General features: G+C 57.6%; 1 protein-coding gene across 1 annotated transcript; it reads right to left on the minus strand.

The window, feature by feature from the left end:
* Nucleotides 1-3,833: 3,833 nt before the first annotated feature.
* Nucleotides 3,834-10,238, minus strand: PTGS1 (prostaglandin-endoperoxide synthase 1 (prostaglandin G/H synthase and cyclooxygenase)). The gene is made up of 10 exons (XM_010570745.1): nucleotides 10,094-10,238; nucleotides 9,790-9,930; nucleotides 8,872-9,015; nucleotides 8,265-8,446; nucleotides 8,082-8,165; nucleotides 7,503-7,749; nucleotides 6,628-6,914; nucleotides 5,715-5,862; nucleotides 4,960-5,335; nucleotides 3,834-4,882 (listed from the first exon to the last, which is right to left on the minus strand). Exons 1-9 carry the CDS (start codon nucleotides 10,236-10,238, stop codon nucleotides 4,980-4,982), a joined length of 1,734 nt encoding a protein of 577 aa, XP_010569047.1. The 3' UTR covers nucleotides 3,834-4,882; nucleotides 4,960-4,979.
* Between the last annotated feature and the right edge of the window lie 2,182 nt (nucleotides 10,239-12,420).

A 12,420-nucleotide genomic window follows, 5' to 3' on the forward strand; every position in this document is an offset into this window, starting at 1 on the left:
CAAGCCTTCCTCCCTGAGATGTTACGTGCTCTGTCTTTGCTGTCTGTCCTTTTTTTGTCCCGTTTTCTATCTGCTACTTCTCAAGCTGCGTAGGACAAACGAGCAGGCATGGCCCAGGTGGATTTGGCTCTTCCTGCAGGTAGCGGCTCTCTGGTCGGTCGGTTTTGTGCGTCACCTTGGCTGCAACCTGGTCTGGTTTCTGTGATACACCCTTCAGATCAAGAAGGTACATGTACCAAGTCTGAGTCATCTCTGTGTCTGATTTTAATCTTCAAGAAGTACTATAAATAGGAGTTGAAAAAACACTTGTCAGGTAGGTTGTTTTGCCTCTGGGAAATGTTTTGGTTTGGAAAAAGCAGCCTACTGCAGAGAGGGCAGCCAGAAACAAGGGTTTTTACAGGAGGGCATAATTCTGCACTGGGAGAGAGAAGTGTAAAATCACCTGGGTTTGTTCACTTTTAATGATGTTCCAATACAAACAACAAAAGTTGGCCACAGAATGCAAATGCACAAGGAAATGCAGACAGCTGCTCGGCGAGGGCAGGAATGAAATCACGGGATGAGCTTAACGCAGGCATTTAATCATGGTGCTGACCTGGGTGCCAGCCAGTAAGGGACAAGATTTAGAAAAGTTTATACTGCTTTTTTTTTTAGGGCCAAATCTACCTCTTCTTTCTAAAATGTTCAAAATATGCCTTTGCTGAAAATCTAAATAAATGTTGCTGTGCAATCGCTGGTGTGATTCACGCCACAAAGGGGCCTGCTGGGGTGGGCTCGGGGGAATCCGGGTGACTTATTCAGACAGGGGACTGCTTTTCCATTCAACCTGAAGGCCCTGCTTATTTGTGCCACCATAGGGTTTAGATAACTTTCCGTCGTGGATCTTGATCAGGTGCAGGGCTGGAGGGGTACGGGCTGCCCAGAGAGGGAAACCCCGGAGCAGCTGCAGCCCGGCTGCAACCTCTGCCCTTCCCTCTAACCGGAGGGACCACTTTACATGAAAAAGCATTGCAGACAATTGATCTTACTTGTACAGTCCTCTCCGGTCAGCAATAACCTCCTGCTCAGTGAATCATCGCTTAAGAGGTCGCACAACCACAGACAGATGTTTTCATTGTTGCTGCTCACGCCACACAAACACAGGCAGCACCGTCCTCCTGTCGACATCCATCCCCGTGTGGGCAAGCTGCAGCTGGGCTCCCTGGAGGCACTTGTTTAAAAAATCAAAGGACGTCCTATGAGCTGTGTTTACCAAGAGCTCAAACAGAGGGTAAGTCTGGCAGCACTCGCCTCTGCGCCATCCCCAGAGCTCACAGTGGTGGGGGATACTTGGAGCCCTTGCCCCAGTTGGGTGATGCTGGTGGATGCACCAGACTAAACACCCAGTTTAGATGCAAACCACTGTCTTCTACCTTGGATGTGGCTGCGCACTGTGATGGAGAAGCTGGTGAGGATGTGAGCAATTTCTACAAACTGCCATGGCTGAAAGACTAGCAAAGAAAACACAAGGGCTCGGCAGTGCTGGGCTGGGGGAAGCTCCATGTGCGGGGCTGTGGGTCCCCAGGCTCATGGAGGAGGAGGTTTCAGTAGCATGTTGGAGGCTGTGCCTGGGGTTGGTATGTGTTGGTCCTACAAAGAAACAATTTCAAAGCTTTTCCTGAGGGCGAGGTGCAGGAGGAAGATGCTTTGCTGTCCTGGACACTGCCATGTGGGAGCTGGTGGCACAGCTGGAAGAGATGTCAGGTTTGCCAGTGTTGGCTCAGCTGAGCTAGTTCCTGGTGAGACATTCCTCCTTGGTGGCAGAGAGCATCTCAGCAGCTCTCTGTGTGCCTGATGGGCTCTTGTATGCTTATCGGTTGGTACCAAAACAGCGCTGGCAGCCTTCGATAGCTACAAACAAAAGCAGGATGTTTGTGGTCTAACTGAAAAGAGCCGAGCTTGTGCCTTTAGCCAGATGGTGAAGGATGCTCGAGGCTGGAGCAGCTCAGCACAGCGCAAGGGCTGTCAAACGCTTATTTTGGAAGTGCTCCAGCTGGCTGGAGGCACGGGGCATGTGGATCCCAGTGTGGATTCGTGACACGCTGACAGTCTTTGGACTCTGTGTTGCTCTGCATTTGCTGCTGTTTGCCTTTTTTTTTGAGTGTTGCGTTGCTGGCTGAGCGAGGGAAGCGCAGTGAGGTTGTGGTCCTCGGTGTGTGTGGGGGGATGTTGGTCACAGCCCAGGGTACAGCCGGTGGCAGGGCAGACCCTGGGGGGACAGACCCCCACCACTGCCACGTAACAAGCTGTCGGCGGGTATTCGTCATTTTGGTACCTGGGCACAGCATCACCACCACGCGCTGGCTTCCCAGCCTGAGGGGAAGGGAAGGGGAAAGCTGGAGAAAGGGAACTGTGGGATAGGAAAGGACCGTGTCCTCCTCTTGCCTTGCTGCTCAGCACTTCTGTACTACACGGTGCTGCAAGCTGCACAGGAGCGGTAGGACTGGGCTCTCTACGTGCTGGGACGGCTGGGCAGGACACAGGCAGGGCAGGGCCAAGCCAGGTGAGCACGCACCAGGCAAACCTGCCTGCTGTGCCTTCCTGGGTTGGGGCTGCCTCTCTGCCTTCTTGCGTACCATTAGGAAACAAAAATCCAGATGATATCCTGGTAAAACCATCTCATTTCTGAAGGGTTAAAGAGAGCAAGTGAGAAGGCTCTTGCCTTGGGACTCTCCACTTGCAGATGTTCCCTTGCTATGACATCCTCCTAATGCATCCCTGCCAAGGCACCAGCTCTTTAAATCTCCCTGGTTTCAAATTCCTGTAACATCTCCCTATAACTGGTTTTATTATTGCTTGGAAGTGCCTCACAACCCCCTCTTGATGAATTGGGATCATGACATACTTGGTTGATCAGGGATAAAAAAATCAGCTGGTGCGACCAGAAATGATTGAAACTTCCAGGGCAGAAGGTGGGACATCACAGGATTGTCACCCCGTCCCCAAATGGCCAACACTCCCATCCGTCCTCATCCCCCTCCTAGGGAATGGCAGCAGAGAGTATGGAGGGGGCTGTGTCTACCTGGATATATCTACCTGGAGATCCCACATCTGTTGTCCTCACCCTTGCCTGCCCCATACCTCACGTGCTGCCTGGTCCCAGATTTCGGGGCAGCACCCCGGACCAGGACTCCCTGCCCTGGTTCTCCTCTCTTCCCCTGTGGCTCTGTGTGATGGGCAGAGGAGCAGCTGGCAGTGCCTGTGGGGGGGTCAGGGTGGAGAACCCCATCAGGAGGGTCTAGCTGGGAGCAGTGCAGCCCCCATGGCCTCACGGCATGAAGTCACCACGCCAGCTGGAAGTCCTGCCAGGACAGAGCGGGAGCCCAGGAACGGTCCCCTCCTCCGGCTCAGCACAGGAGGAAAATGCAGCCATCTGCTCTCCTACAGACTGTGGCTATTTCATGCCTACAAAATACCTGGCCAGCAAGATTTAGATGTGGATAGATTTTATGTGATAGAAATACATAATGTTGGATGTAAGCACTGTGTTATCAGCATCGGAGCAGCGCAGTGCAGGGCTGTGGGGTGGTAGTGTCCGGAGGGCAGCGTAGATCAAACCTTCACAGGAGACTCGGGCTCAGAGCCCCCCCCATCGAAGCACCTCCTAAGGAGCAGGGTGACTCCGTTTATTCCTTGTGATGCAGCCAGCAATGACACAGCCTGCTGTGGCTGCATGGCCCAGCCGTGTCCCAGCGGGGACACCAGCCCTCCAGCAACGCTCCAGGGACTTCTCCTCTCCCCCAGCTCCTGCTGCCTCCCGAGCGTCCTGCCCTCTTGCAGGGCCTGGTGCTGGTGAGACAAAGCTTGGAAACTGGCTGGAGGAAATGAGAGGAGTTTTTTGAAATCATTTATTATTTTAAATGTCCATTTTCCTGGAGGTGAACCGGGATCTGATGGGGATCAAGGCTAGTGACAGTGGCTGCCAGCTACCACGTCATTATGTCGGCGAGGGCTGACATCTGCGTGCGTTTCTGGAGCGGGACAGAAGCGGGCTCTGTGTGCCTTGGGGATGCCATTTGCTGAGCTATTAACGCAGGGAAGGGTAACGATCGTAGGATGGAAGAGATTTCATCGCTGTGTTTGCACAGAGGTAGCATCTGCTCCGAGCAGCTCAGCGTGGGTGGCCGGCAAGTACGCGCCGGGGTCCTAGCTAGCAGGTGGGAGACGCAGGAGGTCTGGGAGGTCTCATCTGATGCTTCTCCTCTGGTCTTCTCCCGCAGAAACATTGCTTTGGTTCCTTCTTCTTGGCTGTGTCTCAGCTATGCCCGTGTGCTGGGCAGCCTCGGGAGGACGGTCCGGAGCGGCCGCAGGAGAAGCGGATCAGGACAGGTTCCTACGGCAAGCTCAGCCACTGCTGGGCCACCGTGACCACCTACAGCGTGTCCTCCCCGTCCGTCTGCGCGCTGCCACCTGCCTCCTCTGCCTCCCTTGGGGAGCTCAGTGCCTCAACCGGGTGCAGCAGAGGCGGAAGGACTGCAAGGGCTCCCTGGGCTCTGTGATCCTCCATCCGGAGCGGGGAAGCCCTGCGGAAGTGGGATTGCTGGTGGTCTGGTGCTGGAAAGCAGCAGGGGTGGAGGGTGACAAAGCACAGGGGAGTCCAGAGCGTCCCAGGGAGGTAGGCGTCCCCCGGGGAACCCCAAAGCTGGCTTAGTGCAAGGTATTCACTAGCAAGAGAACTGGGTCTGCTGAGGACAGCCACGCTCCTGAGGCACTTGAGCTTTTCACAGAGCTGGTACCAGCCTCTCCTCGAGGGCTGGTGTGGAGGATGCCCAGGATGGGACCATCTTCTGTCCTGCTCCTGCTCGGCACAGGGGTGGGCAGGTCCCCGTGTCCTCGTCGCTCCCTGTGGGAAGGAACGGGATATTCAGTGCCAGGCTGGGAGCTCGGCTCAGCCAGCGCCTGGGCAAGGATTGTCTCTACCTGGGCAGGCTGTCCCGGTACTAGAGCTCAGCAGATGATCCACCGCTCCGAGGGCTACCATGTTCCGCAGCATCTGGCACATGAAACGCCACGTATGGGCACTTCTTCACATTGAGGCACACGAGCTTCTCGAGCGATGCTGTCTTAACTATGTCAAAGCCAGTTTCTCCACCGAATGTACTGGGTTTCCAGTACTCTGGGGAGCAGATGGGGTTTCCAAGAAGCCCCTTCAGGGAAAACGGAGCTCCGATCTCCACCATGCTTTCCCCAAAAATACCATTGGGTTGGGGTTTCTCAAGCAGCAAGCCCGGATAAAACTCCAGAGCATCAATGTCTCCATACAACTCTTCCAGCTCTGCCGCCTTCTCTTCCTCTCCTGCACCAAGTGAATGTCAGAGTGCTTTAGCAAGGGAATGGCACCCGGCAAGGACTGGCCTTGCTGTGGGTAATGGGAACATGGCAGCTCCCATAACCCAAGCAGCAGCGAGCCCAGCTCCCAGGCCAGGCACTGCCCTCTGGACCACTCGTCCAGCCCCATAGGAGGAAGGACCCCTGCAACCAAGGCATCAGCCCTGTCTGCCCTCGTGCGAGGGTCACGACCAGGCAAGGCTTGGATGGGCAGGACCGGCTGCTCTGCTGGGCAAGCCCAGCGGCTGGGGAGCAACTCGTGGTCTCGTGCCGTCCCTGCGGGCGCAGAGCATCTGCACTGCCCCAGCGAAGCCCCGAGAGCTCCTGCGGCAGCACTGCAGCCCTACCTGTTAGCTCCTGGAAGGACTTGTAGGGCTTCATGCCAAACCTCTTCCGATACTCGTTAAACGGCTGTAGCCTCAGCTGCCGGGATTCCTTGATGACCCCAACGGCCACGTTCAAGACGTTGGCATTGATGGTTTGTCCCCCACCTATCTGGAGGGCAAGAACACAAGGAGGAGCACACGTAAGGCACAAGGCGGCACCAGCATTTGCTCCAGGGGAGCCACCACACTAAAGCTTCTGTGTCCTGGGCACGGTGTCATGCAGACCAGCACGTCATCGCAGCAGCAAGAAGAGGAGGAATCACTGGACAGTGCCAAAACAGCTGCGGAGCAGCTTGGGCTAAAGTCAACCCTGTTCACAACCCTGTTCCCTGTCAGGGAACGGTGCAGGGGAAGCCCCAGATGGACGGTGACGCGCTGGCCTGGGAGGAGAGGAGAGATCACAGGGGTTTGGGGTCAGGGAGAACACAAACACCCAAAGAGCAGCGGATCTGTGCCTCAGTCTTGTTTTGCACAAGCAAAGAGGGTGAGAAATGTAGATGTAATCGCTTGGAACAAAACATCCATGTGATGGCAGCAAAGAACAGTGCCAGCCAAGCTGCTCCTACACCCAGGCTGCTCCGCAGCCCGGTCTGGGCCAGGAGATTCCTCCCAGTTTACCGCAGACTCCAGGCATCACCGCAATGTTTCCTACAGAGTCCGAGAACAAGCAAACGGGGCTGCCAAAGCCCAGCCTTGCTACGATGCTTGTGGGGAGGACTTGCAACATGCCCGTCAGACATGTGTGACATACGACCCACTGCCCAAAGTGGCTGTTCGTTACTGCCGTAATGGCACTGCCTTCCCGGTACCGCGAGCATCCCTCCCGGAGTCCCACAGGCCCGGCACTGGCAGGGAGGGGAGAGCAGGACCTTACCCTTCCTGCAATCTGCTTGGAAAAGGATTCCACCAGCGCCTCCACGCCGTAGTCCAGGAGCATGGAGGTGTTGTAGAGGAACTGCTCGTAGCTGTACTCTTCCCCTTGGATGATGAAGGAGTCGGGCATCAGCCCGTGCCAGTGATAGAGCTGGTTGAACTCCACCGCGATGCGATTCCGGTACTGGAACTGCGTCCCAAACAGCAGCTCGGGGTCAAACTTGAGGCTGAGGAAGTACCCACTGAGGTGCTGGACGTAGTCTTCAATGACGATCTTAATGGTCTCCCCTGGGCAGGAGGCGAGAGAAGCAGCCGTCAGCTGGCAGCAGCCGGAGCTACCGGCTCTGTACCCAGATGATGCTACCCACCTGCTATGGCAGCGCATCCCAGCACCCATTCCCCACCCGGGACCTTTCTGACTATGGGCTTGTTGAGTTGGTTGGGAATTTTTCAGTGAATTATTTTTTCACCAGCAAAGGTCAGTCTGCCAAAACCGAAATAGTTCCTGAGGAAGCTGACCTTGATACGCTTCTTAGAGATAATGTGGTGACATGGCTTTTTTCTGGATTTTGGTCAAAAATGACTTATCATGAGATTATAGTAAATTTATAATGAACATTAAAATGAAATAATTCAAAATTATGACAAACTTATTCAAAATTAATTTTTTTGATGGACCAAAGGCAATTTTTGCTCTATGGACCAAAGCCAACGATCCCCAGAAGGCTGCCAGAGAAACTCCTCCAGCCTCTAAAGCCAGCCTGGCCACCACCCTCAAACAGAGACCAACTAACATCCAAGTCCTTGGGGCTTGCCCAGGCAGGTGGGACACAGGGCTCCACAGTGCCCATGCCCCACGGCACCACTGGTCCTCACCGATGAGGATGAGACGAGCCGTCTGGAAGAGCTGCTCGTCGCTCCAGGTGGGATGCTCCCGTTTCAGTATGTCACAGACGCGGTTGTGCTCGCGCAGCCAGAGCGTGGCGTACATGCAGAGCCCCGGCAGAAGCCCAAACACCTCCTGGCCCATCGCCAGCTGCTTCTCCTTGGGGATGCTGGACGGGTAGACCATGTGAACTGGAGCATCGGTGACCGTGGGGGGGTACACCTCTCCATCCACCACCTTGGGGAAACAAGAATGGGATGGCAGAAAGGGAAGAGGGGAGAAAAACCACTGCGGTGAAAGCCTGCCCGGCTGGGACCTGCCTCCCTACGGGCACCACGGCCGCTCTCCTGCAAGCGGTGAGCGGGACAGAAACACCTCCCTCATACAGACCCGACTGCGGAACGCCTGCTGCTGTCAGAGCAGCTACACCCCAAAGCTTGTCCCTTTGACGTGGCACCTCCGGCCAGCAGCCATGTGGGCATCAGGGCTGGGGTCCCTCAGGAGCTGCCAGAAGGACACGGGCTTCAAACAACCCTGGATCACAGGGCTGAGAGATATTTCAGTCGTACCTGGAATTTCAGCTTCCCATCTCTGAAGAGTCGCAGCTGGTGCTGCCGCTGCAGGTTGTCCCCATATAAGTGCCCAAGGTCCACCTGCCAAAAAAGCACGGCATCAAGGCTGCTCCGAAAGACCACGCGTGCACCGGTCCCCCTCCTCACTCCCCGCATGCCCCCTGCTCCAGCAGCCCTCACCCCATGCCCCAGCGCCTTGGTGAAGCCGCGTCCCATCTTCCCAGACGTCTTGAAGAACTGGTGGGTGAAATGCTGGGCGAAGAAGGCAAACATCAGGTTGGTGCCTTGGGGATCGGCTTCAAACTTCTGCCGCAGCAGGAACCTCTCTGCCAGGAGCTGGGGGTCGGGGAGCTGCTGCTTCCCTGCAAAGGATGGAGGTTGAGGGCAGATGCCCCGTGCCGACCCGGCTGGGTACCAGTGCTGGCCACGGGGCTGTCGGCAAGCGTTGCCATATCTGCTGCAGCACCAGGCACTGACTCATGGGCATAGACACCTTACAGCCCTCTTACACAGGCCACGACATGCCCCAGCTCAACCTGAACTGTCCCGGCAGCGTTTCGGATGCCATCAAGCTCCTCCTGCCCACAGGGCCAGCTTAAGCAGGACAGCGGCAGTCCATGGCACTGCCAGTGGTGCCTTGCAGATGTGCCCATGGCAGCGAAAGCTCAGGCATGGGTGGGTGCGAAAAACCGATGCCGCGCCGGTTATGGACCCGGGGTGCTGCTCCGGCGACTCAGCCCCATACTCGGCACGGTGCGGTCCCGGTCCCCCCGGGCGAGCCGTGTACCTTTGGTCCCCATTGGCGTTGGGCAGTTGTCTGGCACGGGCGGGAGGACACGGGTGTAATAGCTGACGTTGGAGTAAGCCTCCCAGCTGATGTAGCCGTAGTCAGAGTTGAAGGTGGGGGGGCTGGGGATGAGATTGGCGCGAACTGAAAGGAGAGATGGGGGTCACCACTGTGGGGCCTGGGGCATGGGGCAGCACCTCACAGACGCTGCCCCGGCCCCTGCCTGCCTACTCAGTGCTGTCAGACACCCTCCTCTGACACCTCAAAACCCAGAAAGGTACTGGCACTGGAGGCATGCAGACGTCCCAGGCTTTGTTCCGAGCCTTTTAAAGGCTGCAGTCCCCTGCAGAAGAGGAGGGCTCCTGCTAATGCACTGAGTGGATTCTTGGATGATGAATGACAACCACACAGAAACAGTAAAACCAACAGCTGGAGCCTTGCAAAAGTGTCGCTATGGCTCCAAGAGCTGGAACCTAAATATTTATGCAAAATGATGAATGTGGGGACATGAGTAACAAAGGCCATGTTTCCACAGGCTGCTTTCCATGCGGCTGCTTAAGAGCCCTTTGGTCTGGGGACCACGGTGTGCTGAGACCTGCGTGTGTTTTCCAGCTGGCAGACAGCCCGGTGCATGTCCGGGGACACACGTCTGGGGACACGCAGCCGGGGACACAGGCCGCCTGGCCCGCCAACCCCCTGCACCCTGCTGCTGCCTGGCCGGGCAGCCTCCTCTGCGCAGGGTGATGGGATGACAACCTCCCTGGGTGTCCCCGTGAGGTTATTCAAGCCCAGTGTCCACCATGCCCGTGGGAGCTGCTCAGCATCACTCCAGCCGCGCCACCCCCGCCATCACCTCCTGCTGATGCCCGGAGGGTCCCCAACTCCTGCTGCACCCTGAGACCCGCTCCAACACCTCACCTGTAAGCACGAGCCTCATGAGCGTGTCCCTGATGAAGGTGCTGTTGATAATGTCCCAAAACCACCTGAAGTGGGTCAGGATGAAGTGGTAGAAGGCAGGACTGGGCTTCAGCAGGTTGTGGAGGCGCGTCCAGAGCTCGGCTGGGGGAGACAGACCAGGCAAACCGCTCACCCCGCTAACGAAGCCTGCTAACGACCCCAGCCCACCCACGCTATCACTGCCGGTGAGAGCACGTGTTGCAGGTGCAGCATGTCACCCTAGGACCCACGGGTGCCACAGGTCCTCCAGGCAAGAGGGACTTACGGGAGGTGCAGTTGGCCCCGAAGTATCCCGTCCGCGTGCAGTCGCATTCGTATCCTCCCAGGCCGACCCTCACGCACACCCCTTGGTGCTGGCAGGGGAAATAACAACAGGGATCCACTGCGGAGAGAGAGAGAGATGTCACCATCCAGCCACAGTGTCACCGTGTCCGGTGGCTCCCTGCTGCTCGCAGGGTGACACTGACCCGGACACAGCCGAGCCGGGTCCAGCTCAGGGGGATGCACCCCGGGGCGGTCACCCTGAGACGAGGTGCTTTGATGCCAGCCACCTCCGTGAACCCAGCCCCCAAGTCTGGTGTCAACGACGTGCTGCGGGGAGACGGCAGACGGGTGCTGCAGGAGCCGAGCACGGTCCTGGCTATTGCAACATCATGCCTGCAGTAGATACCACCGCTCAGCTTTTCTTTTATCTCCCTGGTGAGATATTTTGGGCAGGAGCATCGCTTCGGCACCATCCCTCCTTCCTTGTGGAAGTTAGCCTCGTCTGAAACACCCAGGATTGCCAAAGGAACCATCCGCACCCCGCGGCCATGCACCGATGGGTGCTGCAAGCCCTGGCCCCAGCTCGGGCTGTTGCTGCCAAGCCCATGCCCTGCCCGGTGCCCCATGCGACCGCGGGGCCGTGTCACAGTGGTGTCCCACACAGCCGGGGCCATAGCCTCGTGCACGGGTGGCTGCTGTGCCCCCCCCGAGCCCCAGTGCAGGATAAAGCAATGTAAACACGGCACCAGTGTTAATAATAATGGCAATTGTCAGGGCTGAAGTTTGCTTTGGCAAGCGGCTCCTCCGCCCTCGCCGCTCCAAGCGGATGAAAAGGGCCAACCGCTGGGCTCCCACCCGGCCCCTTCCTCCGCCGCCTTTGTGCCCCCGCCTGCAGGCGTGAGATAAGGGCCCCTTCCTGCTGGCCACACTGCGGCGGGATCCCGTGGGACAGAGGGAGACCCCCCTCCGACATAAAGCAGCTCCCAGCTCTGGGGCAGCACTAGGCACCCATTGGCACCAAGCCCCTCCGACCCACCCTGAGGCGGGCAGCACTTTGTAACTTCACCATTTGCAGCCCCTCCAAGAGCCGCAAAACTCAAGGGAGAAAGGGAACCAAGAGCCGGGGTGGCCGGAGACCCCTCTGCCTTTCATCAGCCCGGGGACTGGGCTGGAAATTTGGATGTCGTCTGCCCCAGCTGCCTCCTGAAAGCCTCACTGGTGGCAACCTCAACTTCACCAAGCTGGGTCGGTCCCCGCAGACCTGGGATGGAGCCTTTGTGCCAGGAGAATACAAGTGCCAAGGGCCAAGACCTCCTGGAGCACACCCGGCTGAGGGTTTCGGTGCCCATTGGCAGGACGGCGGTCACCAGCCCCACTGGGACGCACAGCGCTCGGGGACAGGGGTGCCACGGACACCCAGTGCTCAGCTCCAGTGCCACCAGCTGTGGGGACGGGCAGCACGCCCTGAGCACCAGAAGGGACTGAGAGCCGTTCCCAGTGTGCCCAGTGTCACGGCTGCTGAAGGAAGGTCTCCCAGGTCTGTCGGCTGCTCTGTGTGGTCCGTGAGCTCACCAGACCCCTGCCAGACCTGGTTCAGATTCTTCTGGAATTTGGGAACAGGTTCCAACACTGGGGTGGAGGGACGGGCACGCAGAATAGAAACCATGTTTTTTCCACAGGAAATTAACATCTTTGAAAAATAAAGCTAATTTTGCAAAGTTGCTCAGTCTCCCAGCTGGCCACACGTGCAGGACAGGGGCTGCCTGGGAGCCCAGGGCTTGGCCGGCAGCTCTGCCCCGGCTGTGCTCAGCCCTGTGACCCCAAATCCCTCATGTCACGGGGGCCTACTTGCAAAGATGGATTCAGCTCCCAGCTCTTCTGTCAGACTCCCTTTCATCTCGGATCTTTTCATGTATCCAGACGGGAGGCAGCAGGCAGTTTCTTACTTATCTCAGAGAAATTAAGGTCAGACCACCCGTTCGTTTTTTTGCAAGATGGGAACTTTTGCAAAGGGGGCCATGTTGCAGCACAGCTGGAGCATCCTGGAGGCTATTCCTGCATCGGTAGCTCTGCACTCGACTCTGCCGTAAACTTTGCGAGCACCTCAGAAAGCAGCCCTGTGCCATGCCTGGTGCAACCCAGGGGGATGTGGGGCTGCCCGTGGGCACCGCAGCCACGGGGCCGGGAGGATGCTCCATGCCGCGGGCTCCGGCAAGGCAGGTCGTGTCCTGCCCCATCCCTCCTGCTGACGTGGGGAGTCAGAAGTTCACGTTAGCGGGGCCGCTTTGTCGGGGTTCTCCCCAGCACGGGGCTCGATGGCACGTCATG

This window comes from Haliaeetus leucocephalus, unplaced genomic scaffold (assembly GCF_000737465.1).
Source record: "Haliaeetus leucocephalus isolate CR32 unplaced genomic scaffold, Haliaeetus_leucocephalus-4.0 Scaffold306, whole genome shotgun sequence".
In the NCBI taxonomy this organism is placed as follows: Eukaryota; Metazoa; Chordata; class Aves; order Accipitriformes; family Accipitridae; genus Haliaeetus; species Haliaeetus leucocephalus.